The 26439-nt window shown below is 38.7% G+C and overlaps 5 protein-coding genes across 7 annotated transcripts in view; all 5 read left to right on the top strand.

The window, feature by feature from the left end:
- The first annotated feature begins 1490 nt into the window (after positions 1 to 1490).
- Positions 1491 to 3623, top strand: rps20 (ribosomal protein S20). The gene is made up of 4 exons (XM_046065570.1): positions 1491 to 1648; positions 2734 to 2833; positions 3024 to 3097; positions 3399 to 3623. Exons 1-4 carry the CDS (start codon positions 1646 to 1648, stop codon positions 3579 to 3581), a joined length of 360 nt encoding a protein of 119 aa, XP_045921526.1. The 5' UTR covers positions 1491 to 1645; the 3' UTR covers positions 3582 to 3623.
- A 2476-nt stretch (positions 3624 to 6099) lies between these two features.
- Positions 6100 to 13357, top strand: zgc:56231 (uncharacterized protein LOC406257 homolog). 2 transcript variants are annotated; one of them, XM_046064780.1, is made up of 18 exons: positions 6101 to 6396; positions 6624 to 6719; positions 7371 to 7490; positions 7590 to 7728; positions 7827 to 8011; positions 8136 to 8229; positions 8378 to 8554; positions 8696 to 8807; positions 8884 to 8946; positions 9997 to 10143; positions 10360 to 10525; positions 10648 to 10827; positions 11409 to 11548; positions 11783 to 11948; positions 12207 to 12330; positions 12538 to 12608; positions 12713 to 12832; positions 13015 to 13357. In XM_046064780.1, exons 1-18 carry the CDS (start codon positions 6292 to 6294, stop codon positions 13228 to 13230), a joined length of 2421 nt encoding a protein of 806 aa, XP_045920736.1. In that variant the 5' UTR covers positions 6101 to 6291; the 3' UTR covers positions 13231 to 13357. The 2 variants fall into 2 exon arrangements, with proteins under 2 accessions (XP_045920746.1, XP_045920736.1); XM_046064790.1 differs by lacking the exon at positions 9997 to 10143 and having other exon boundaries at positions 6100 to 6396.
- Positions 13358 to 14060: 703 nt separating this feature from the next.
- LOC123980473 (regulator of G protein signaling 9 binding protein) lies at positions 14061 to 17658 on the top strand. The gene is made up of 3 exons (XM_046064918.1): positions 14061 to 14156; positions 15543 to 15849; positions 17010 to 17658. The coding sequence occupies exons 1-3, from the start codon at positions 14061 to 14063 to the stop codon at positions 17396 to 17398; spliced, it is 792 nt and encodes a 263-aa protein (XP_045920874.1). The 3' UTR covers positions 17399 to 17658.
- Positions 17659 to 18411: 753 nt separating this feature from the next.
- mcur1 (mitochondrial calcium uniporter regulator 1) lies at positions 18412 to 23793 on the top strand. The gene is made up of 9 exons (XM_046063536.1): positions 18412 to 18863; positions 19692 to 19808; positions 19906 to 20009; positions 21201 to 21302; positions 21448 to 21489; positions 21638 to 21709; positions 22087 to 22140; positions 22540 to 22654; positions 23145 to 23793. The coding sequence occupies exons 1-9, from the start codon at positions 18581 to 18583 to the stop codon at positions 23198 to 23200; spliced, it is 945 nt and encodes a 314-aa protein (XP_045919492.1). The 5' UTR covers positions 18412 to 18580; the 3' UTR covers positions 23201 to 23793.
- A 160-nt stretch (positions 23794 to 23953) lies between these two features.
- Positions 23954 to 26439, top strand: part of dph2 (diphthamide biosynthesis 2) — a 5410-nt gene continuing 2924 nt past the window's right edge. The window contains exons 1-4 of one of the 2 annotated variants that reach the window (XM_046063517.1): positions 23954 to 24108; positions 24569 to 24745; positions 24852 to 24964; positions 25441 to 25661. In XM_046063517.1, the coding sequence (XP_045919473.1) occupies positions 24596 to 24745; positions 24852 to 24964; positions 25441 to 25661 (484 nt within the window). In that variant the 5' untranslated portion in view covers positions 23954 to 24108; positions 24569 to 24595. Of the gene's footprint in view, positions 24109 to 24190; positions 24404 to 24568; positions 24746 to 24851; positions 24965 to 25440; positions 25662 to 26439 lie in introns of those variants that run through there. The other variant, XM_046063525.1, reaches the window with a different exon arrangement.

A 26439-nucleotide genomic window follows, 5' to 3' on the forward strand; every position in this document is an offset into this window, starting at 1 on the left:
TGGTCCACTGTGTTTTCTGAGGTCCAAGGTCAACACAGCCGTCTACCAGGAAGTTTTAGAGCACTTCATGCTTCCTGCTGCTGACCAACTTTATGGAGATGCAGATTTCATTTTCCAACCGGACTTGGCACCTGCACACAGTGCCAAAGCTACCAGTACCTGGTTTAAGGACCATGGGATCCCTGTTCTTAATTGGCAGGCAAACTTAAAATGTATTTATTTCTTGATTCATGAGTTTGTTTGTGTGCTTTTTAAATTACTGGGGCAGCTGACAAATAAACTTGTGTGTGTTTTGAAGGTGGCTGTGGCTCACCTGACCTTAACCCTATAGAAAATCTATGGGGTATTGTGAAGAGGAAGATGCGATACGCCAGACCCAACAATGCAGAAGAGCTGAAGGCCACAATCAGAGCAACCTGGGCTCTCATGAAATAAAATAACTTTTTGATGATATTCTAATTATATGACCAGCACCTGTACTGCTTTTACATTTTCCCAGCTGGTACATTTGAAAAATACCAAATGTGACAATGGTCAAGCAAGTGTGAATTTCACACTTTACAAAATGACACATCTTGCAATTTCAAAATAATAGATAATGATATTCTTTATTCTTATGTGTATATCTTTGTAATTTTTTAGTCCTGATCGAATCTGGATTTTTCACAAGTGTATGGAAAGCCTATGAGGTCTAATATAACAACCTCATCAACTTTCCAAAAATAAAAAAACCATAATATGAAAATCAACTAGTTTAAAAAAACAGATTTTGAAAAGACAACTATTTATTTTACAATGCAACAAAACAGGAGGAAATCCACATTTGTAACCTATACATAATGTTTTGCAAGCAGAATTAAATTGCTTACAAGGTATTTAACCTTTTTGTCCTGCATAGAAATTCCTTAAGCAAAGTTAGGCCTACTACAGATTGTAAAGTAATGAGTGTTCACAATCCCAGCAGTGATGAAAGTCTCTCTCTCTCAGCATTATCAATGTGTGCAAATGTATTACCAGTAGAGTGAATGACAGTAACATCAGTAATGGTAATAGTTATTCAGTATATTAATTCATTTCCTGGTCTGAAGATCAGTCTAGCCTTTGGAAAAGATTGATACAAACGCATACGAAATTGTCCTGTCAATTCTTTCAAAATCAAAGCCTAGTAACCAAAATCAAACAGATAAAATTAACAAAAAATTAACACATTGAAATCGTGAGTAGCGTTCAGTGCCTACTAAAGTAGTAAAACAACAACAACTTCACTTGGCCAGCTGAAACGTTACTTCCGCATGTTAATCCTGTCTTTACATTTTATTTTGAAGATTCTTACCGGATGTTTACGTTAATACTGTATCTGGCTTGACAGTTCTGACGCGTGTAGCCCGTGCTGCCCTCCAGTGGTCACAGTTGGAACATACAACATCACAGTGAAGCGTAGCCACTAGATGCCGCTGTTGATAATAGGTGAGCCCAAAACACGACAGAAGAAGTATCAGAAACCCGGATGAGCAGTACATATTCAGGAAACGGGCCTCTAATTGTCCCTTTTTTCTGAAGAACTAACCACGTTGGTGGCGCCTGTTCCTGGCTCACCGCTGTTCGCTTGAATTTCTTCCGAATAAGTCGGTCAGGAATAATCAAAATGGTATGTAGTGTTTGAATGTAACTCTTACTAGATAGTACGATGCTTATTTTGAAGTTATTCCGCAGTTATAGAGCTGAACTTGCAAATCAAAATTCTGAGGAGTCTGTCGCCGTCAGCTTAACGTTATGTCGCTAGAAGCAGACGTCGCGCCGCAATCCTTTAGCAAACTACACAAACTTATAAAGCTGTCGGTACACGAAAAAATGTTTCCCGATCGTCAAGACGCATTCTAACTTGGTGCCCTATTACGTTAGCATTTGTGTAAAGTTGAAGACTAACGTCAGATACAACGTTAGCCACTTGCTCCCTTGATCGTCTTTCGCTGGAAAGTGATCTTATTGCGAAAGTTTAAGTGTTTATGGTATAAAGACTAAAGGCCACACAATTTCTCACAGTAAGACATGTTGGACGGGATTAATTGGGCAGTAACGTTAACCCTAATTTACCCTAGTTTAAAACGAGCATCGGGACAATAACGTTAGACAACTGACCAGCAGTTAGCTGATGTTAGCTGACACATTCGCGCCCTTTACATGCCTTCATTAACTAAGTTACATGGAGACACTGACGTGCGAATTCATCCAGGTAAAGCTAGACAGCTGTCGCTAACGTTACACCAAAGCATTTTCTTTCGGGTTGAGCTTAACGTTAGTTCATTTAAAGACTAGGCGCTCCACGTGCTAGTTAGCTGGTGCTGCGTTTAAGTGCTCAACGTGAATCTCCGGTGTGTTTGAACTCTGACACCATTAGAAGAAACTCTTATCCTGAAGGTCACACAAACGTACAACAATAACGGAAATCATAAATTGCCTCTTTCTACTCACTCCGGATTTACCCACTCAGTTTTTTTAAAGTGACCGTTCAGTTTCCTTTATTAAAAAATAATAAAACATACACTGTAACTTAGGTGATGAAAGCCAGTGTTTACTGTGTTATACAGGGGTAAACACTGAAGCTATTCAGTCTGCAAGGCTTAGAGTACATCAGTCTTGCATGCTTGTTGCAGTCTCACAATTCTAAAGATCTGTGGCTGTAATGTCTGTGGAATTTAAGCGTTTTGATAACTCTTGCTTCCACACATGCAGGCTTTCAAGGACACCGGTAAAGCACCTGTGGAGACTGAGGTTGCCATTCACCGCATCCGCATCACCCTCACCAGCCGCAATGTGAAATCTCTGGAGAAGGGTAAGTCAGCTCAAAATAGTTAATGTTGTGAATGGAACAGAGTCCTGAGCAATGAGGATAAAAATTTAACCTGATATAAACCCTGACGACTTATACGCTATTCTGAGCCATGGCTTTAAAAGTATCATGAAGTGACCTTCTGTTGCCTGTGTTTTTTAAGTTCTGTCTTTTTTTTTCCTTCAATAATCAGTCTGCGCAGACTTGATCCGTGGGGCTAAGGAGAAGAACCTGAAGGTGAAGGGACCGGTCCGCATGCCAACCAAGGTATGTACAGTTGATGGGCTAACATTTTTCTTTTTACTGCATCAATTACAAATGGCAGCTGATGAGAGAAATGGCTGGATATCGTAGCTTAACAGAAACTTGAATTTGTGTCATTGGGGCTTCAAAAGAAGTGATTAGGAGATGGAGTGAATATTTATAGACCAAAAATGTAACGTGACCATGGCTTAATACAACTTCTAAACTGCGCGGGAACCACATGAATAAAGGGCTACCACCAATTTTAGTGGGGTATTCTGGATTCTCTCAATTCAGTCAAATGTGTTGTCTCTGCCCCCTCCAGACTCTGCGCATCACCACCAGAAAAACTCCCTGCGGTGAAGGATCCAAAACCTGGGATCGCTTCCAGATGAGGATCCACAAGCGCCTGATTGACCTGCACAGCCCATCTGAAATTGTCAAGCAGATCACCTCCATCAGCATCGAACCAGGTGTTGAGGTTGAAGTTACCATCGCAGATGCATAAACATGCAAATGATTCAATAAAAATTGAATAAGTTAAATGTGATGTGGTGTTATTGTCTTAATGTGTGAAGCATATAATGTTTTCACATTGTCCAGTGTGCTGGACAGGAGTCTGTACATTTACTATCAACCAGTAAACTTAATAAATTTGTGCAATTACTTCTAATTACATGACTATTTAGCTAGTGATCCAAACTGAGCCTTCAGTGTGAACATTTCTCACTTTTGAAATTCATTCATCATGGTGATAACAAGTACTTGAGCAGTGGGATCTGAACCGGACTGCTATCAGTTCTATAGAAAATAAATCACTACTCAGGATTAAATGCCATCTGAGGTAGTCACTCTGGGTTTGGTAAATGTACCCTGGCAAGTAGTACTAATACTGCGTTCCAGACCGGTCAGAACTGGGAAATTTACAAGTTAAAATATGATTTCTGACCTAACATTTCAGTTGCATGGTGGTGCATTACGCTAAATGTAAACAATGAAAACTAAACATGTCTGACAGTGACAAACGTATAGTTCTTTGGCAAGTTTATGTAGTTAAACCCTCAGCATTGCACTTGGTGTTAATTCAAAGGACGGCCATTTTATTAAAATCCTTCTAGCTTCATCAGTTGGTTATCGCAAAAGTTGTAGGCTATATTTCCAAAGGATTACACATTTCTGGACTTTTTTTAACATTTTCCTGAATAACAGGCAGAGAAGATGACTTTGCGAGATTGTTTACTTTAACCAGCTACCTAATAACATTGAAAAAATATTTCTACATCAATTTACATTTAGAAAAAGTTGAACTATTTGGTACTAGTATGTATTATTTTAATTTAATTATTTACTTTGCTTTTTAGTTTATGGTTTATCATTTAAAATGTGGGCTTCCATGGGGGCCCCCATTGTTGAGTGACATCATACGACTGCTACTCATGAAGTCGGGGTAAATATTTTTTTTTCCAAGTTCACAAGTAGGTAATCCGACTTCCCGTGGTGTTCCGTAGTACTTTTTCTAATTGGAGGTAGAAAATTTCTCAGTTCCGAGTTACCTGGAACGCAGCATAATCGCACTTCCATGTTCAACTTCTGAGCTGAGTAAGCAACTATTATTGAAATGTGACCATTTTCATTCATTGACATGAAAAAATCATTCTGCCTGGCACAGGTGGTATGTGTGCCAATATCTGAGAATTGTACACAATTTGTATTTGCAGTCTCCTAGTTGGAATTCCAAGTTTTAAAGTTCAGATGAGATTGACCCCCGCATGAGTTTAAATTTATTGGCAGACTGTCCGGTTTATGATGCTAATGGAGAAAACTACAACATTACATCAATGTGGACAGACTTCTATCTGCTTTAGGAAAGTTACTTGCTGATTTAAGAAAGATACTGAAAGGAAAGATTACTGCTTGTATCCACTTTGTACCTTTTGTTTGAGCTGCAACAGTTTTCCACCATTTTGAATTTTTTGCAAAACAATTTTTGGGTTTTTTCGCTATATTGAGAACAAATCTGGATGAATAGCATTAAAAAGTTTGCAGAAATAGAGGTCCAGGAACCATTCACTCTATTTTCAAGCTTTTACCAAACCCTTTAATGTCTATCTGATTAAAATAAAATGACAACACATTGCAAACTTTGCTTTAACCAAAGAGGAAAAGGGACACATTCCCTTTTGTATGTTTCGCTGTCACAAGCTGAATAAACTCAAAGAAACGATGCACCTTCGGAGACCACTGTGGCCACAAATTACAATTACACAGTAACAGTGAATGCCAAAACATAATGTAACAGCACAAGTAGATAAAGTAATGTAGTAATGTCCGTTGCACAGCCATACCTGGCTAAAGTTTGCTAACTTTAGCCACTATAAGTAAATTATCATAAAACCATGTAAGGCTGTAGCAGCAAAATTACTTAGAACATGAAATTGAACAGGGGGTTTGATTTATTGCTTACGAATTCAACTTTTATTCTAAGAAGAAGAATGTGTTATTTCTGTTTAGAACTGTTGTGCAGTCTGGTTCCTGCCCCTCCCTTTGTGACAATGTTTGACACATATTATACTATGTGTGTCTTTCATCTTTGTGATTTTTACAATTTATAATATATATTCTTTATTAATAATTTGTTGCTCTGTGGACATCTAGCTGCCATTCTCATGTGAAAATGATGTCGGGAAATGGCTTGGAAGCAAACATAAAATAGCAGTCTGCTTTTTGTTGTCAGTCAGTGGTGACAGATGGAAAACAAGTCTTGGTACTATATGGGTATTGATTTAAAAAAAGGCCTCTCTTGCCCATTTTGGTCTTTGGCTGATACAGCAGAATATGTCATCCCTCATAACTCTGACATATTTAGAGACTGATCCTCAGATAATGACTTGAAACAGTATATCACTGTTGAACTAACCAAGTAAAGTTGGAGTAGAGTCCTCTAAGCCGGTTGGTCAGTCCCTGTGATTTGCTTGACTTCACACCTGCTCTCAGTTAAAACTGATTACAAGCTCCCCCTTGATTTTCTGTGGAAGAACATCAGCAGACCTATGTGTGGGTGAAATAAGTCATTTTCATGATCAGTTTGTTTTGTGAATCATCTTCCAACGAGAAGGGGACTGTTAATTCTTTATTTGTGCAGAGAACTGACCTCAACTTTGTTCAGTGCAAGTAGTGAGTTAGTACATGAATTAAGAGACATTTTGCCTCACCCCAAGATGAGTACAGTTATTGATCTGATCAATGAAGAAGGTGACCATATGCAGCCTGTTGACATGGACTTGACTTACAATGTTCCTCCTGCCACCAATTCACCGCAGCAGGTAATGTTTTCCCCTTTTTTGTATTCATCAAACTAATACAGTTGACTATCTTTAATTTTGTATTCCCAAGCTAGATTCACTGAGTAAGTAATGCTGACCGTAGATGCCTGTTCAGATTTCCTTGGCTGTGGCATTTAGTTGTTTATTAGGATTGAAATAAGCGTTAAATTCAGCTCCTCTGTGCTGAGGTTTAGCTTCTAGTCTTGATTGTCATCTTTTGTTTGTAGACCGAAATGGCAGGTGGTGCTGAGCAGCAGACCATGAGAGTTTACCTCAGAGTCAGGCCTTTCTCTAAAGAGGAACTTGCTGACAAGGAGGACCAGGTACAGTATAGTACCAGATGTGAAATGTCACCCAGTCTATCTAGTGCTTAATACTGTAGCTAAAAGTCATGACAATGAATGTGACCAGCGGTTTTTCAACCAAAAAAGAGACCCCAATCTGCAATTATACACAGAACATGTTGATGGTAATGAAGTTAAAATGATTCTCTTATTGTGTTGCAGTTTATCTACATTATGTACCTGATTTTTCGCCAAGATAAAGGGACTAGGGTATAAAGGGTTATGATGCACACTAAAGTTTAGGTTTGAGCTGCTAGTGACAAATGAAACATTCTCTGGAGAGAGGATGTTCAATCTCTAATAATTATAAAGATCCATGGCTATCCTGTTCTTCAAAACCTGTCCTCTGCATATGGCCAAAATCATTTTGATTTGATTGTTTCATCTATTTTTCTTAACAAGGAAAGAAAATAAAGGGGGAAAATTACATAAAATCCTAATTTGGGATGAGAGACACTTAAAAAAACAAAACAAAAACACAATCATTTTCACGCAGTCCTTAAGTGTAGACAAAGCTCAACCTGCTCTAGACCTCACAGCCCGCACTGACGCTCGGTTTGCTCAGTTATTTGACTGAGACTGTGCTACTTGATTTTTCTTCAAGCTGTCTTGCCATTGTTTTTCTCTCAGGATTGTGTGGTGATTGAAAACAGTCAAACGGTGACACTGAATGCACCAAAGGGCTCTGCCACCATGAAGAGCAGTGAGAAGGGCATTGGCATGTCTGTCCACAAATTCTCCTTCTCACAGGTCTGCACCATTTGACATTGCTTACTGAGCTGCCTGAACCATGTTTTAGACGGAGACACACATTCATTTGCAACCCACCATCTTTCTGTTGGCTTTCAGATTTTTGGACCAGAGATGACACAGTCTGAGCTATTTGAGGACACCGTCAAAAGCCAAATGAATGATTTCTTGGATGGGAAGAATGCACTGATATTCAGCTACGGTGTAACCAACGCTGGGAAAACCTACACCATCCAAGGTAAAGATTGAAACACTAACATTTTAACAAGCGTCAGTCACTGTCACAAGTCCTGCAAAGTTCTTCTACCAGTCTAAGTATGCTGTGAAATGTTTTAGGCTCTCCAAAAGAGCCGGGAATACTCCCTCGAGTGCTGGACGCCACCTTTCGCTACATTGGAGGCCATCTGTATGAGGCGATGGATCTGAAACCCTACCTCAGGAATGATGCGCAGTATCTGGATCCTGACCAAGTCAAGCAGGAGAGGAGTGCCAAAGCTGCCATTTTTGCTTCAGTCAAAGAAGTGAGAGCATGTTCTCAGGCTTTTCCAAAAATATTGCTAACAATTTTAATTTGCTGGAATGAAACGCCATAATGCTCTCTGCAGGTAATGCCCCAAAAATGCATATTTATTTGCTCCCATCTAGGAGTGTGATCCTCTCAGAGCCAGTGGTGGTTTAGAGTCCTTGTCTTGTTCAACCACCGGTCTCTCATCCTCCTCTTTGTCCTACGAGCAAACCGGTAGCCCTCACTAATTCTACACACTGAACATATGTCGTCTTGAATGTTAAACAGTTTAAGTTGTCCCAAGTGAGACAAATATCACAATTCCTTAGAGGTTTTTCACTTTTTGAACTTTTGTTGTCCTCTCCATATTCTTCTTCTTTAGTGTTGGCAAGCAACCCAACAGAAGCCGACAGCAGCCAGTTTGCCTTATGGGTGGCATTCTTTGAAATCTACAATGAGTCTGTATATGACCTGCTTCAACCTTCCCAGTTTTCCAAGTTCAAGAAACGTGCTGCTCTCAGAGTATGTGACGATGGTGCTGGAAATGCTTACGTTAAAGGTGTGAGCATGTCTTTATCATGTGTTAAGTTGGTAGAAACATGCCAGCAAACGGGGTTTTGTTTTGGGTTTTTTTTTATGCTGCACAAGACTTAAAATTGAATCAAAGAACGATGTGTGTTTTTAATTCAATTCATTTCAGATCTCAGGTGGATTAACATCCAGAACCTGAGCGAAGCCGGTAAACTGCTGCAATTTGGAAACAAAAATAGAAGTGCTGCAGCCACAAAGATGAACCAGTCATCAAGCAGAAGGCAAACTATTCATTTCATCACATGTTTGCTTGGTGTCACTTTATGTTTTCAAAACTCATGCCAGCTTTTCTTATAGCCACAGCATATTTACCATGAAGCTACTGAAGATTGATGGCAGCACAGTGAAAAGGACCTCAGAGTAAGTATCATGTAGTGACATCATGAACATGATCCTACCTAGTAATAGGGTTTGGGGGTGTTTTTTCTTCTGTGTAGCTTCATGTGTTTGGATAGTTGTGCAGTGAGCTGAATTTCAGATTCGTCCACTTGAAGTATAAACTATTTGCATGTGAATTCTACACATTTAAAATATACAATACAGAATGTGGTGGAAATTGAAGCAAGTTTCTGGGAGAAACACTAGAATTTAAAAGAGGTGATGTTGCAAGATTGGCTCAATGGTGGCAATATGGAAAATAATGCAATTGCAGTTAAACATTTAAAATGCATCTAAAGAGGAGGGATATAAATAAAATATTAAATGGAATAAACACAAGACATGAATGTGATAAAGAACTGATTCAGAGCCTTTCTGCTCAGGAGTCATTGGACCAAATTTAAAGGTATTCTGTTTTTTTACCAACTTTATATTGCATTTTCACAAACTACAAAGTATTTGACATTTCTACACAGGAGTGCAATATGTTAAAAGGAGAAAAGGGAAAAAAAAAAAAGCAAAGACGAGAGACAAAATTTGTATTTGTGGAGAAGTAAAATAAAAAGCAGGTCAGAGATAATTGGAACGAGCTAAGCGAAGTTTATTTTCTTTCCTCCAATTTATGTAACAGCAGGCATCTGTAATTGTATTCTTGTTAATGTGGTCAAGGAAGGCAGTTCATGCTCTATAAAAAGTACCTGTGGAGCCCCGTAATGAGAATTTTATATTCTCTAGTTTAGGGATGAATTGTAAATCTTTGCTCCAGTTTATAAAGGCAGGTGGGTGTGCATCTTTCCATTTAAATAAAATTAGGCGTCTGGCAAGTAAGGTAGTGTAGGCCACACAGTCAGCTTCAGTCTTAGACCGTACGTGCGAATCTGGAGGAGTGCCAAAGATATCCATAAAAGGAGCAATGGTGTTATTAGGCATTCCGAACAAATTGCAAACAAAGTTGTTTGTACTTGATTCAAATTACAAATCTGACAGCTTTAGCACAGTGAAAGGATACAGAAATTCATTGGTGTTTCTCAGGTTTTCTCTGTGTGACCTGGCTGGCTCAGAAAGATGCAACAAAACCAAGACCTTCGGAGAGAGGCTGAAGGAGGCCGGGAATATCAACAACTCGCTGCTCATTCTGGGGAAGTGCATCACTGCCCTTCGCAACAATCAGACTGACCGGTACAGTTGGCTATAAATGTGTCAGACATTTGTCACCAGTGTTTGACACAAGATGCCAATGCTTTGTAAATGACATGGCTCTCACATGGTTAGGTATTTAAAAAGTAGTACAAGTGATAGCTCTTAGTTGGAAGCAAGGCAGCAATGGCTCTTGACGATTTAGATGTTTTTGCAGGGACAAAGTCGTCCTTTCTTCCTTCTGTTTTGTCCCATCAGAATGAAGAGCAGCTACATTCCTTTCAGAGAGAGTAAGCTCACCAAGCTCTTCCAGGCGGTTTTCTGCGGCAAAGGAAGAGCATCAATGATCGTCAACATTAACCAGTGTGCTTCCACCTATGATGAGACTCTCCATGTTATGAAATTCTCTGCTATTGCCAAACAGGTTAGTCTGAGTGAGTGCATAAGAGTGTGGGAGAAAGCTGTTTAATGAGCTGGATCAAAAATAATCTTGGTGAGCTAGCAGATCTACCATAACACCACTCATTGTACTTGCGCTGTCTGTAGGTGGTACAGGTAATCCCAGACAAGCCGCTGGAATCTCTGGCTCCTTGTTTGGTCGGCCGAGATGGCAAGCCTCTGGTGAGGAATGGGGTGATTGACAGCCAGGCCCTGGAGAGCTACCTGTCTGAGGAGGAGCTGCTTGATGAGGAAGACGAGGCTGACATGTCTTTGCTGCCACAGAATGTACAACTTCTACTCAATGTCGCATTCAAACATTGTTTCATAAATATAACGTGTTTTTATTTGGGATTGACGAAAGGAGAGGTCATACCCCAATTACTATCTGACATGTTTTTAGCCATTCTTGCAGAATAGATTTAGGTCAGTCAGTCTACCACTTACCTTTGGTCCAGATTGAAATGTATAGATCTCAACTATTCAATTGATTACCAAACGTTTGTACAAGCATTCATTGTCCCTAGAAGAAGAGTCCGACTGACTTTAATGATCCCCCCTGACTTTTAACCTCAAGACCACAATGAGGTTCACTTTTTTTGGCTTTTAGTGAAATGTCTCAACTATTGAATTGCTTGCCATGAAATTTGTGCAGATGTTCATGGTGCAAAGGTGATGAAGGCTGGTGATTCCCTGACCTTTTCTATAGCGCCACCATGAAGTTGACCGTTGTGGTTTTGAGCGAAATGTCGATGAGACGTGTTTAGTATTATCATAATACAGTAGTTGGGGGAATATTTCACCTTCACTCATTACAAGAAACACTGCACGGGTTATCTCCAGTAAATGTTTTGCTTCAACTCTCATAGGAGGTTATGAATGTGATTGAAAACCTGCGAACAAAACTCCTGGCTGAGCGAAGAAGAAACCTGGTTCAGGAAATGGAGATTCGCAAGGAAATGGGAGATGCCATGTTACAACAGCTCATGGAGAGTGAGGAACTCCGCAGGTAAGTTATATCTTTTTTTTTTGTTTGTTTGTTTCTCACGGAAGGCCAGTGATGCAAATCTCTGCTATTGTATGCCTACGGTCTTCATTTTTGAGAAACTAATTTGTTCATCAAATTGATACTGAACACACAAACATTTCATGAGCAATTATGTTAATTTCAGTAACATCTCCGAAAGTGTAAACCCTTGTTGGAAGTAAAACTTGGTGAATAAAGTTTGCTTTAAATGTTTAGTCGGCAGATAGAAGAACTGAAGGAAAGCTACCAAGAAAAGCTGGAGAACACATTTGAGATGTACAAGGATGTTATCAAAGAGCATGCTTACCAGTGTGCTATGAACAATCTGGAAGATGACTATGTACCTCTTGATGAGTTCATTGCTGAACAAGAGAAAGTGGAGGTATGTCATTTAATCAGTTAACAGGTCAGAAAAATCATAAGTTCTAATGGGTCTTGTTTAGTTAAGGCCTCTACCCTGCCAGACCCAGAACTGGGTTCATTACATCTCTTAAATCCCAGTAACTTCAATTGTTAAACTGCAAATAGTCATTAGTTTTATAGTAATCTGGTATTGTCCCATGTTATGTTACTGAATTAAGCAAATCCTCCAATTTTTGGGTTATTAAAATTTCAAATTTGGCTCTTACCAACCGTGTAGGCGCTCAAACGTAAAGTTTCAGAGTTGGAGACCTTAAAGTCCAGTGACAAAGGAGGCACGTATGCAGTTCCAAAAGTGGACCAGTCGTGCCAGACTCAACCATTTAAAGGGACTGAAGCAGCAGGTTAGCACGTTTTTATTCATAGACATAGCCCAGCATCTATCTCTCTCAGGGAATGTCCTCTGGGAGCTTATTTCCTTCTCTTCATTTATGTTTTGTGTATTTTCTATTTATTAGTATGCTGTGTTGTCCTGTCTTCAGTGAGCTCACAAAAGTTGGTTCCTAACAATTATTTGGGTAAATTTCACTTTGCAAATTTTCTCCCTACAGTGGCTGATCGGTCGGATCGGCTTTACAAAGAGAAATGTGCCATAGAGAGAATGTGTGAGGATAAACAACAGGTAACAAATATAACATTTAGATTATGCATCTCAATGAAACATTTGCTCAGTCTGGTTTTATAATCACTTGCTCAGTTTTTTTTCCATTTAATGTTTTGGTTCAGTTGATTTTGTCCCTAGAGAAAAGGCTGATGGAGGTTAATGGAACACTTCAGAAGGTCAGAGATGGCTTCCTGGAGAAATCGGCTGACCTAGAGGCTCTGCAGAGGAAGGCTGATGATCAGGTGAGGCGATAAGAAATGGGGCGCGGATTTGGGAGCAGCACAATGATGATGCAAAACACCCTAAAAATGTCAAATCTACAAAACCTACTTAAAATGGCTTTAAGAAAATTACAATTTGAACTGTTTGACTGGACCCAGGCATGTCAGGCAACCGTGACTTAATTTATCTTTTTTCCATCAAGATGAAGTCTATGGAGGACATCCTACAGCAGAACATTGAAAAGGACAGGGAGATTGCCTCGCTAAAGGCCGAACTTGCAAAGCTCTCCCAGAAGTCCCCTGTGCAGTCCAAAACCAAGAGAGGCCTGCTCGCCAACATCAGGGAGGCGGTAACTTCTCCACGGAAGGGTACGACGGGCCGAACACTCAGGAAAACGGTTAGGACTGTGCAACACTGAAAAGCCCAGCATCTGGACAAAAGGAGAGAGACTACTTATCTGTATTTTATTTGGTGTGTTTCTTGTGACTATTTTTTTTAATGTTTTTTGATGTGCTTTTGTTTTTTAATAAAATTGCTTAAACTTCTAGGCATGAAGTAATTTCTTACTCATTGACATCTCTTCCTCTGCTGTTTTGGATAATGTCAATTCAAAGCACCATTGGCATGTCACTTCGTGACCACAGCACACGCATATGTGGCTTCTTTTCTTGTGGTGTGCTTTTATAGAAACCTTGTTATACATGCATACATGCACTGCTATAGAAATGTCACGCCAGGGAATTCATGCTCAGAACATACGCTGAACCTTACATCAACCTGGTGAAATGAGGACGACCATTATCTAGCCTCCTCTCAGTTAGTGAAAGGGCCATTGTGGTAGCGACAGCCAGCTGCTCTTCTATCTCTCTAGTCTCAGTGGTTGTTAATGAGATTAGCTGTTCGTCTTAGCCTGCCTCAGTCCAAAGGGGTCAGCCACAGGATTAACACCTTGCTTAGGGGTTACATCACTTTATTGCACTTTTTTCTTCATTGCTTTGACTTGTCCCACAAAGACAGAAGTGGGAATCTTTCAATCTCCTAAGCATGTCTGGTATAATTTAGTCATTGGAGTGTAGTATCGCAATGTATCTTGCGGCTTTGGGACTGAGCCTGTCTCAACTCTCAGCCACTGAATGAAGCATCTTCCAGGGAAAGAAGAGGACCAGGGGCAGCCAGAGGAGTGAAGGGCCACTGGGCCAAAATCTTGCCTGCTGTGGCAGAGTCTGAGACTCTGGACAAGTCATCCTCATGCCACTTGTAAACAACAAAGTGGGCGATGATTGCACGGTCGGCACAGACGAGGCTTTGCCTGATGGAAAAACTCTGGTGGATTCTTTGATAAAGGTAAGCTGCTCCGAGTATTAACTGTTATTTGAGCCTGTGACTGTTTAGGACATAAAGAATGCTGTGGTATAATTCTGCTGTATTGTTACATTTATTCCAGTAGTTTCAGTCTGTTACTGATCTGGCCATCTAATACGTTTCTGAAAATATAATATAAAAGAAATGACTTTATTTTAAATGCAAATATTTCTGACAAAATGGCAGTTCAAGTTTGCGAAAGAATGGAAAAATGTGTTCTAAAAGGTTAAATATGTTTTGCATCAGCATTTATACCATCTAATGTTAATATTTCACAGACTAGACACACATAGGACATCTATGTACCCCCACCTCCCGCCGCCCTGTGGCAAAAAAAGCACTCTCACTGAAAAGAATTTCTTGGTCCACTGCATCTTTGTAACTGTTCCAGTATCTGTGTTAGATAATGCCATGTCCATGCCTAGCATTTCTTCTCAGTTATTGGCATGTTAGTTGTTTTAAATATGCTTTATATATGTATGTGCATGAACATATGTGTCTATTTCTGTATATATATAAATTAGTACATAACAAATGCACAACAAAGTACACAAATCAAAAAAAGAATATAGCATACTGGTAGTTATCACTGTTGTTCTCCCTCCTCTCACCTATCCGCACATGCGGATGGGCCGAGTGCACAAGGTTGTTTTGGCTTATCTAGAAATAGATCACTGATAAGGAGATTATTTATAATATTTTTCATTGAAACCACACCTGCCAATCCCCCAGGGCTAAGCTAACACCTATTATGAAGACACTTTTTTACCATATGATTTAGATCATAAAACTGAAACTGTCCCATTTTAAACCTTTCCCAGTAATAGTCTAAAGCAGCATTAGGTGATACATTTTGTTTTACAAATCCTAAATTATTTCTTCATGAAACACTGATTTTGTCTGATTTGGCTTGTTAACATTGGGTTAAAGAAATATTTAAAACTTAAAGTGATACCTATTTTTAAGAAGTGATTAGTGGTCTACTGCATACTTGATCAGGTGATCTGCACAGCAAGGGCATGTATACTCACACTAAACAAACTGGTTGCTGTTGCAACCTTTGTTACAAATGGTACAGATTCTTGCCTCTGAAGCCTGTGGACCAGACAGTATTCAGGTCAGAGATGAAGTATAGTTGAAGTATAGCAGCCCCAAGCTACCAGGAGCTGTCTGTTATTTGCTTCTTCAAGTAATCACTTCTCTGAGATATCCAGCAAGGACACTGAAACACATGAGGGCCATATTCACTCAAAGCAACTACGGAGGTGTCTTGGTTAGCAGCACATAGCTTCAGGTTATCTTAATTTTCACTAAGGCATGCATATAAACATAATTAAATCTTTTTGTTGCTTCTTTTTCCTCACACAGGTGGTGGCATGTTACCGGCACTTGGCGTCATGCGTCGGTGGGTGCACAGACAGCTTGCAGCTGCGGGATGAGCTGCGTCAAACACGAGAAAAGGCTCAAAAGTTGGCCGTGGCCATCTGTCATCATCTGACCTCACATCTACGAAACAAGAGCCTGCCTGAGGAGCAGCGTAAGGAGATGGAGCTCCTCTGGGTCGCCTTCTCCTCCAGCCTAGAGCTCCTCCATGTTGACATGTGCAAAGTTTTCAACGTGGGTGACATCTTCTCTCTGGCCAACCCTAATACCATGGTGCAAACTGGCATACAAGGTAAATTAAAGCCCTTCTTGTAAATACAAGTTGAATTTCAGCAGGTAGATTAGCCAATGAAAGGTTATCAAGCAAATGATGTAAAACAAGATTTTACATGAAACTTTGGAGATAATACAACAGAGGTAATCTGCAAAATAATTCCACTACTACTTCTACTTCTGCTAGAGATTATTTAGATGTCATGTGAAAATGTTGTAGTGATTTTCCCCCATGCTAGGTTATTATCTACAGTATCCCAATTTGGACATTTTCACTTATTGGTGTATTGACTTTTGTTGCCAGCAGTTTAGACATTAATGGTATGTCATGTGTCATTTTGAGGGGACAGCAAATTTACACTGTTGTACACTCACTTTACATTGTTGCAAAGTGTCCTTTCTTCAGTGTTGTCACATATATTTTCAGATATTTAAAATAAATGCAAGGGGTATACTCACTTTTGTGAGATACTGTACAAGTATTACCATAAACCTCAACTAAACTTAAAAGGAACTAGATGGAGCTACTTAATTTCAGGAGGAGCACTGATTGCAAATCAACTGTTGTTCTGCGAACACAATTTGAATAAAGTTCACAAAATCAGGCAATTTTTGAAACCTGATTCTAAAAAAAACTATTATAAAAACACCTATTATTAAATCAGTTAATATTTTGTCAAAATATGGTGACATGCACACTCAGTTTTATTAGGTACACCTAGCTAAAACTAAGGCAGTCTAATAAATCCTCCCTTCATGAAACTGTTTAAGAGAGGTATTGATTCAGCTGTATGGTCATCGCGAAGGCTGCAGTTTATGGTGCTGTTGAACTGTATTGCATTACACATAGAGGTGTTTCTGTTATTTAGCCTACCCTCATCGATATAAGTGGGGTAGACAAAATAATAGAAACACATCTAAGTACAAGGCAATACAGTTCAACAGCGCCACAAACTGCAGTCTCCAAAATGAAAGTTGAATCAACACCCCTTTAAGTTTGAACCAAACAAAACATTCTAAGCATCATGAGGGATTTATTGCAGGACTGGCCGCAGTAGTTTTAGCAAGGCAACAGTTTATGAATCCGTTTTTGACAACGTTAGAACCAGTTTAGTCATGTTTGACTGGATGAAAAGTATTTTACAGACTGAAGTATCAATTTTAATTTTGGTAATGCAGGAGGAGGCAGTGAGGTAGCAGCCCGTGCACTGAGTCTGCCAGACCTGAATCAAGTACAGAGCCCAACCCTCCCTGCTGGTCTAGAGAGCCAGGAGCGCAGCACCATGGAGAAGGAGATCAGCCAAATTGATCACATGATCGATGACATGGAGATGAAAGTCAATGTTTTGCGCTGGATGGTGGAGCCCCGTGGGCCACAGTATGCAGACCCGCTCAGCAGCACCGACAGCACCTCCCTGGCTCTGCTGTCTGTTGATGAGGAGCAGCCTGAACATCAGCCTGAACACCAGCCTCTATGCCAGCGCAGTCAAATCTTTGTGGTCTTATTGCTCTTTGCTGTTGTTTTGGTGATAGCCACTTTATCTGTCTGTGTTGTCTTTTTCTCATGAGCAAAACCTTAATACACTCATCTTCCTGTAAAACCTGAGCAATGCTCAGGAACACAGTGAAAACTACTGCAAGTACAGTAGTTTTCTCTTTACATCGTTATCATTTTAAAATAGCTGCTACATTATCAACTAGTGCATGAGATCATTTGTCTAATAATATACTGAAATAAATCTGGATGCAAACCAGTTGCCATATACTTTAAACTATCTTTGTTAAACAAAGTGACAATAAAAATGCATGGTTGCCAGTTAGAATTAAATAATTAAAATAATTATTACAGTATGGACAGGTTTTACTCACTCAGTTGTAAAAAGATATAGCTTACAAAGATATAGTACATTCTCCTGACTAGTTTGTGATACATGAAGAGAACAATTTCTGTCAAATTTTATACCTTGTTGCCATCAAGACGACATAGGTGTCGATGCTTTGTAGTTGATATACTGTAATAAGAAGAATATCACATGGCTGAAGCTTTTTATTTTGACAGTGTTACCTTATTGTGTATATTATATGTGCTGTAGACGACTATGTGTAGTTGTGCATTATAAAAGTATCAACTTTGATATGACACTGTGTTGTTGCATTCATTTTCACTGATTAGCACCTTGATATTGCACTAAAAACAAAGAATTACTCAATTACAAATATCATACATACCTCTGTATTATATTATGCACAGAAATCCCCCAAATAATTCACGCGTTAGAGGTAATATAAACTACAAGTAAATTCACATTATTTTACTTACTTAATAGAAGAGTTGAATCTTATTCCTTGTTGCCATCAAGAAGACATAGGTGTCCATGCTTTGTAGTTGATATACTGTATACCTTTAACAATAATATAATAATGTAGTTAATAGTCTAAACATAAGTTTAGAGGGAATATAACATTATTAATTTCTTAAGGGCCAGTTCGCCCAAACAACAACAAAGAGCCAGCCAATGTGATTTCTGCTGCCACCCAAATTCAATGGAGGCACAGTGTAAACGGCATTTGTGACACACGTGAGCTTTATTTTGAAGTGCGTTACCGGACGTTTGGAAGTTTGACGTTTCAATCATTGAGAAAAAACTAAGTGAAAAGTTGCGAGTCAAACGGCAGAGGCAGTAATACATTGTCAGGCTTTTCACAGACGGAAGCGCGGCCTGTGTGCTGGCGGAACACGAGCGTAAACAATGGCGCTCAAACAGACTCATTCGCGACTTAAAGTTGTTGGCGTTAAATCCCCATTAAAGAGGTATGACCCTGATTTTAATCAACACAGAGTTGGCGTTAGAAGTTTTGTTCCAGCGCAAGCGACCATTTCACCAACAACGTCGCGTTTGACAAGTGTCACCGCATCGCCGAGTGTCCGGGGTGTCATCCCTCCGACCTCCGAGCAGCCGCTGTGGAGAAGGAGACGAGCTACTGGAGGGAAGGCGTTACATCTTTCTGCAGTGACAAAGATGACCACAAGAGGTATAGGTTCCATGGTTTCTTAGTTTATAGCGTTAATGTGATGGCACTATAACTAACTCAATCCATAGGCCTTATTGGAACATGTGAAAGACATAGGATCATACATGACTAGGGGGGTCATATGATCACTTGCTGTGTCTCCTTTTTATGTGTCAAAATTAAAGTCCTCTTCAAGCCTTCCACAGTCTATGGGCCAGCTTCCCACTGGCTCAGTTAGGAGCTTGCTTGCTTCACTGCCACATATTAAATAAATGCATTAATGGGAACTGTTGAATGCTTTTGCCCAGCAATCCAACCCACTACAAACCTCCGCAGTTCCAACTCTTTGTAACCAATTTCCTTGGTTACAAACTTGTCCTTTTCTACGCTCTTATCCTGATGGTTATTGTTGTAATAGACATCATTTTGATCAAGTGATCAGTTCCCTAGATAGCTTTTCCCTTCTGAATTGCTCTGTAACTTTAGGAAAAATGTATTATGTTGGTATTTAGTTTATTGCAGCAATCAAAGAAGTTACATAGGAAGTAGGCCGACTGTATGGTGAAAAACGACAGAGTGGCAGCAAAATATGCAACATACAATAACTGTGCACTTACAAAGCTATCAGTTCTTTCACATATGAGTAAAGGAATGCCCTTTGCTTGAAAATATTACTATTCATAGCATGACATGATTGAAACTTTCACACTTCTTCTAATGTAAAATACAAAATATGAAATGTCTATATAAGCGAAAAAAAGGAAAGGAAGGGAAAAGTAGTACGTCCAGTGTCCATGTGATGCTTAATTTCTTGGATAATCACGCCCGTCATTACATTGTTGGTTTCAGAGCTGAGTACCTCCATGAGAGCCTTCCAGTATGATTTGAAACCAGGATTCCCTGAAGGTGAAGGCGGGAGGCTGTTCTTTGATACACATGCAGTGGTACAGCTCTTTGAGGAAAATGGTTTGGCTGCTTTTGTTACTTACAAAATGTTTACAAAATTACTCTGCTTTGTTAAAAACGAGCTGTTGATTTTCCTTTATAAATTTCCCATTAACAGGCTTCACAACTCAGCAAGCTGAGGTGGTGGTTAAAGTACTGGTGAGGATGACAAACTCTAACATGGACGTCATCTATAATGACATGGTAACCAAAGTGCAACAGGTGAGACTGTAAGAGGTTTGTATATGTTAAGGACAATGTCAAGTCCTGTAAAGGTCACTAAACCAAGATCATTGTGTTTAGGCCTGTCACAAAACTACTTTTGTTGGGCGATTATATTGTTCTAGAAATAATTGCGATAAATCACATTATTTTCATTTTAAGACCATTTTACACCACTGATATAATGATAATTCAAAGAGCAATGAAGTTTTTATTTATAAGAATATTCAGACATTGGATATGTCCAATATAATGTGAAAACCATACAAAAACATAAATAAAATAAAACCACACAACCAAAACAAAAAATAAAATGGACTCTCGGGCTCTTAATAATTGCATTAAATAAATGTTAAACATTTGGCACATAACAGGACAAAGTCGACATTTACATTAACAGGCTCTGCTCTCTCATTCAGCTTGAACCCAAAATGTTCTGGCTGGAATCAGTAACACGTTATCTTCAGTTCACCTGGTTGTGTGTGTGTGTGTGTGTGTGTGTGTGTGTGTGTGTGCCTGAACCAGAAGGAGGCAGAAGGAGCCCAACCAGAAATGACAGCAAAACGTGTCTCAGCATAATTTTTTTAAATGGTGGGGAAATCCTGCTGTTTATTGTGGCATGATGTTGGAGACACATGGCTAAACTGTTGGAGACATTCTTATGTAAACAAACACGCATGTAAACACAACAAGCAATCTCAAGGTCAGCAAAAATGATCTAGGTCATAATCATATATTGGACTATAAATTGAACGTAATTATCGTGACAAGCCATTATTGTGCTGCACATTTATCAAACGGAAACACATGGTCAATCTAGTAGTCATGTGAAAGTGTAAAATAGTACAATCACCTGCACACATGTCCTTCAAATTAAATTAAAATTGGGTATACATGGGATCACCTCAGAATTTCTGAAAAAACATACATTGATTCACTGGATATGTAGCTTACCATCCATAGCATTGCAACAAAATGCCTTCAAAAGTCCACTACTGACTTTCTGGAAAACCTTTAAATCTTTTGTGTGCATGTCCTTAGCTGTGGATTAAAATAATAGCAATAATATGATCATATATTTGATATAGTGCGATGTCTGAGGAATCTGGAGTATGGGAAGAATTATATCACAAGAATTGAACCAAGTTGTTATTTTTAAACCTTTTGTGTTGGTTGCGTGATTTTTGGCAGGAGATCATGTTACAGCGTGTGATGTCTCAAATAGCGACTGTAAAGAAGGACATGATCATTCTTGAGAGGAGCGAGTTTTCTGCATTACTGGCAGAGAATGAGGTATGTGTGTTCATCAACCGTCTTAAGCTGTTTCCCAAAAGTAATTGTGATATTGCATCTGTACTCGTGGTTGTTCTGGTGATCTCTGCGGTCTGTGTTTTTGATTCATATCACTTAAATTTAAATATTATAACATTTCTCCCAGAAACTCAAGATCCAGTTATTGCAGTTCAAGGTCCAACTAGCTGTAAGTGATTCCTCTGCTTTGCTCAGATCAGTTTATGTCAAAGTTTTATGGAAGAATAAACATTTAGAAGCTTTTCATCATCTTTGTTTTTATTCACCAGTAGTTTTGTTGTGACCTCCCTTTGTGTATCTCTATTTCCACCTTGCAGGATGTCATGAATAAAGTGCGCTCAGACTCTATTTTGAACATGAATTTGGAGAAAAGTCGCGTAAAAGAATTGGTAAGTGTTTGAGAAAAGTAAATCACAGGATAAATTAGCGTTTGGAGATCCATCAACTGTACTTTTAATTATTTTTCTTCTGGACTTTGCTTAAAATGACAGATACCTTGATTGCTGATACATTAAATTATTCCAACTCTGTATCTCATTGAAATCTCATTGATTGTCAGACAGTAATCCCTTACAATTAGTACGTAAACATGCTGAATTAAAGGAACGATAGATTGATCCCAACTTCTTCACAAGTAGACCAGTGATGTTTGACATTTACTACTTCATAGAAAGGTGGGACAGGGAGACACAGAAAGCTGTGGTCATGTCCTACATCGCAGTCTTTGTATTTCTCTTCTAAATAAAACATTGTTTCTCATTTACAGAAAGCAGAGCATGACAAGAAGCTTCTAGAGATGCGAACAGAGATCATGGAAATGGTTTGTATATGTGCAGTACACCTACAGTACATGTTTCGTATCCTAATTACATCACATTTTTAGTTCATGGTGATCTACACAATGTACAATCACAGGGCAGAAAGTGATACAGTAGATGGTGTCCAGTCTTATTTTAGATGAACGTGATAACCTATATATTATACTGTTGTGCAAAGTGCATTAACCTGTTCCCTACATTAATATTTGCTTTATTAAAGTACAAATGGACGCACAAAGAAGTACCAATTGTAAAGTTCTAATAATGGCTGTCTCTGATTACTTTAACGCAAAAGCAGTTAGGCCTATTCTCAGTCCATAAAAGCTTTTGCACTGTCTGTTATAAATATCAGGTAGGTCTTTGGTGGGGCTTGTCTTTAATGCCTGCGTCTTTTTTTACAGACTGCTGAGCAAGATCTTCATTTAACTCAGACCAACATGAAAATAGACACTGAAGTGGCTGGCTTGAAAACCATGCTAGAAGCTCATAAACTGGATACCATAAAATACCTTGCAGGTAGGACATAGCGCTTGTGCATGGTTGTTAGGTAGAATCAGCAGTCGTAATAGCATTGAGAATTTGGGCTGTCAAATAATTAGGCTTTATTTTAGTGGAGAAGAAACTTTTTTATTTTTTTTTTTAAAGTGGGGTCTTTTGGTCAGGGACCTGAAAACTACATTGTAGCCACAAAGGCTAAAAATGCTACACGGTGTCCTTCATACATGTTAAATACAGTCGCTAGTTATACTGCACATCCTATTCATATGGGTTCAACTGGTGCAATTTAAAAATGAAAGCATTATTCATTTTAAACTTACTCAGTATATTAAAGTGCTATTTTTGAGAGCCCTAGTTTTAACTTAAATTGTGAGGAAACAGATTTTTTAACTGTTCAAAAGTAGTTCTCAAACACTTGACAGAATACAAATAAAGTAAATAATAATATATCACTGAGACTTACTGAAGCAAGCAGACTAATGATTAACCTATGTTTTTTTTCTTTTAGGTTCAGTGTTCACCTGTCTCACTGTGGTCTTGGGTTTCTATCGTATTTGGATGTAAACAGGATTATAAATATGATTTTTCGCATAATCCCTGGTAAGACTTGAACGTTCAACGCAACAGTCAGAGAACAAATGTCTTTTATGTTGGAAAGTTTGCATTATTTTTTTAAGTACAGGCTATGGAAAATTGTATCTACCACCAGATCACTGGTGGAAATTTTTGAAAAAAATTACATTTTTACTCTTAAAGGATGTAACCCCCTCAGGGCTGAAACCAGTCATTTTTTCATGCAGGAACATAGTTGATAAATGTAATAAAGTTTTGGACATTCCAGTTTTATTCAGATGGGATTTTTTCTCCCCTAAAGATAGTCCCTATTTATTAATATGGTGCGCAAATAATTAAATACTGCTGTGTTATTCAGACAATGGCATTTGAAACTGAAGTTAAACTTTTAAAAAATGTTATGTATTAGCTTTGTTATGTCTGTATCAGTGTGACTCTTAACCACTCCACTATATTATCACATATATCTAACTTCTATCCATCTTTCTGCTTTGGAGTTTCAGAAATGTTTTAACAGGATCCTTACATGTATGTTATTTGAATGACATGTCTGAATTGTCAATAAATATAAACTTTGTGTCTTATGTGTATCACAACTTCAGTGATCTGGAAAAATGAGTGATGTGTATTAGTGACAGTAACAATTTTTTTTAATGATCTAAGGGGTGAACAGGGGAGAAATATGAGTTGTCCTAAGGTACAGATAAAGAATTCCAAAATAAAACTGCCAATAAGCACGTCCTTCTGTCAGTTTACCCTGGGTTTTATTTTGAAACACATGTGAACCGGAAGTGTTTGCCTTCATGTATGGTACCGCTGTAGTGAACGTTGTACTGCCGACACGTGTGTAGCTGTCAAAGAAGCGTTTATCCGTCAACAACTACTCACGACATTGAATTGTAAGTTTACATGTATGTGGTCATGCATTATAAATAATGGTTTGTAAAGATTTTTTAAAAAAAGAACTCGGGAGCCATCAGCTAGCGGCTACTAAGCTAACAGACGAGACAGAGGCAACGTTATAGTAACTTAACGTTAGATGACGCAAGTTAAGGGAACATTTGATACGACGTGTGTCGTTATCTTGTAAGAAAACACCATAAATTCCTGACACTGTAGTCAAGTGGTTGGTTACGCTTCATTCAGCCCGAGTTCCTGAATGTAACAGTATAGCCAATTGTTAGCCTGGGTTTGGTGAGTAACGTTACCGTTAAATAAACTTGCCTGTAGTTTAATCAGACGTAACGTTATCTTTCGCCAGTCGAATACACCATTAAAGACATTTTAGGTATATTTACATTGGATTGGTTACCTGTCACTAGTTGATATGCTGAAATGTAGTTTATTGTACTTTTGCAGGCGCAGTTAAATGTTTCCAGTGCAATAATGGCTGATGCGTTTAGCAGCAGCTCGGAAACGGTAATTCAGCGTGTGATAGACGTAACAGTGAAGGCAAACACCCCTCTGGAAAAACTAGAAGAGTTGTATCAGATCAAAAAGACTTGCGACTTCATCAGGGAGCATCAATTTGAAAAGGTGAGGTTTTTACTTGTTGTCATATAAACATTTCAGTCCACTTGTATACAAAAAAATGAAAAGACAACACACTTGTTTATTTGTCTAAAATGGTAAATATTGGCAGGTTGCTCTGCAGTTTCCTGATGAGCTGCTGGGGGATTCAGTTGCAGTAGCAGCAGAGATTGAGAGAAACAGTAATGTCAAGTCGTTCATTTTGGGAGATACATCCTATGGCAGGTAACACATCAGGTTTAACTAAGAGTCTTATTTGAGTCTTATAAACTATGCACATGCCACTTGTAGTGCTTTGATTCTTCCTGCAAAGTTGGGTGAAAAGCATTGTTGTACCTTTTTAGGTTATTTTATGCTTTACATGGATCTAGCATACGTTATATTTTGAATAGTTTTTGTAACACTAATTTAGTAATTGAGAATGTATTTTGGCAGTTTCATGGATTTTTTTGTGTTAATTTATTTATCATCGGCAAGTGTGATAATATGCCTCAGTACATTCACTTGTTTAACTTGAAAAATACCAGCTCTACTGTGAGTTTTATTTTTATGCTTAAGCACATAATTGTGATTTTTTTTCAAGGCCATTACAAAAGAGGATGTAAGTGAAATGCTTTTAATGGTGTCGGCCATTTGTTAAATGCACAGCCGTGGTGCATTTTTGTATACATTATTAATTTTTGTTGAATTGTCTTGAACAGTTGCTGTGTGGATGAGGTAGCTGCAGAACATGTTGGAGCCGACTGCATTGTGCACTATGGCAGCGCTTGCCTCAGCCCGTCTAAAAGGCTGCCCTTGATGTATGTCTTTGAGAGAAGACCGGTTGATCTTGAGAAGTGCACTTCTGCCTTCAGAGAACTCTATCCTGACCCGCAGAGTCACATCATCATCCTCTATGATGTCAACTATGTTCACGCTATAAGTAAGCTATTCTATAAAACCCTACTGTATGCTCTTTTATCTGTTGTATGAAACTGGATTAGGCCATCATATATTTATGCCAATATATTGAGTAGATATTCATTTGTCATGTCACTTATAATGTAGTGTGTAATTCTTCATGAAAATAGGACAGCTTTAAGATGAAGATGAATGGTAGGATAATTGTACTAGTGATGGGCAAATGAAGCTTTTGTGAAGCACTGAACCACCTAAGCAAATTGTTTCAAAAATGGGTTAATTACTCGAAGCTTCAGTTACAGTGACCTCTTCTGGCGAAGTTCAAGGCTGCAGGCAAATTAGACAGGCTAGCTGGTGGACAGGAGGTTTTTAATTACATACTTGCACGCCCCTCGATGAGCAGTGCTGGAGAAACTACTTTACTTTTGTAGAAAAGACCATTAGTTATAAAGAATCTTTGCTTTAATCACCCTTGGATTTAAAGTATATTTACTTTGAAAATTCTTTGATGCACACACTGAACATCATGTTTAAACAAAGATTGATGAATGCATGTACAGTGGGGGAAATAAGTATTTGACCCTTTGCTGATTTTGCAGGTTTGCCCACTTACAAAGAATGCAACAATCTACAATTTTAATCATATGTACATTCTAACAGTGAAAGACAGAATCCCAAAGAAAATTCCAGAAAATCACATCATATGAATTTATTAAAATTGATAACCATCTGATGAGGAAAAACAAGTATATGACCCCCTACCAAACAGCAAGTATTCTGGCTCCTACAAGCCAGTTAGT

This window comes from Micropterus dolomieu, linkage group LG01, assembly GCF_021292245.1.
Source record: "Micropterus dolomieu isolate WLL.071019.BEF.003 ecotype Adirondacks linkage group LG01, ASM2129224v1, whole genome shotgun sequence".
Lineage (NCBI taxonomy): Eukaryota > Metazoa > Chordata > Actinopteri > Centrarchiformes > Centrarchidae > Micropterus > Micropterus dolomieu.

Excerpts from the sequence above, each read along its gene's own strand:
- rps20 (XM_046065570.1), top strand. Across the intron at positions 2,834-3,023 it reads TGTGAAATCTCTGGAGAAGG|TCTGCGCAGACTTGATCCGT; the intron begins GTAAGTCAGCTC and ends TTCAATAATCAG. Across the intron at positions 3,098-3,398 it reads CGGTCCGCATGCCAACCAAG|ACTCTGCGCATCACCACCAG; the intron begins GTATGTACAGTT and ends TGCCCCCTCCAG.
- zgc:56231 (XM_046064780.1), top strand. The coding sequence starts at position 6,292 with ATGAGTACAGTTATTGATCTGATCAATGAAGAAGGTGACCATATGCAG. Across the intron at positions 11,949-12,206 it reads CTGAACAAGAGAAAGTGGAG|GCGCTCAAACGTAAAGTTTC; the intron begins GTATGTCATTTA and ends CCAACCGTGTAG. Across the intron at positions 12,833-13,014 it reads AGAGGAAGGCTGATGATCAG|ATGAAGTCTATGGAGGACAT; the intron begins GTGAGGCGATAA and ends TTTTCCATCAAG.
- LOC123980473 (XM_046064918.1), top strand. The coding sequence starts at position 14,061 with ATGCCACTTGTAAACAACAAAGTGGGCGATGATTGCACGGTCGGCACA. Across the intron at positions 14,157-15,542 it reads TGGTGGATTCTTTGATAAAG|GTGGTGGCATGTTACCGGCA; the intron begins GTAAGCTGCTCC and ends TTCCTCACACAG. Across the intron at positions 15,850-17,009 it reads GGTGCAAACTGGCATACAAG|GAGGAGGCAGTGAGGTAGCA; the intron begins GTAAATTAAAGC and ends TTGGTAATGCAG.
- mcur1 (XM_046063536.1), top strand. The coding sequence starts at position 18,581 with ATGGCGCTCAAACAGACTCATTCGCGACTTAAAGTTGTTGGCGTTAAA. Across the intron at positions 19,809-19,905 it reads ACAGCTCTTTGAGGAAAATG|GCTTCACAACTCAGCAAGCT; the intron begins GTTTGGCTGCTT and ends TCCCATTAACAG. Across the intron at positions 22,655-23,144 it reads TACCATAAAATACCTTGCAG|GTTCAGTGTTCACCTGTCTC; the intron begins GTAGGACATAGC and ends TTTTTCTTTTAG.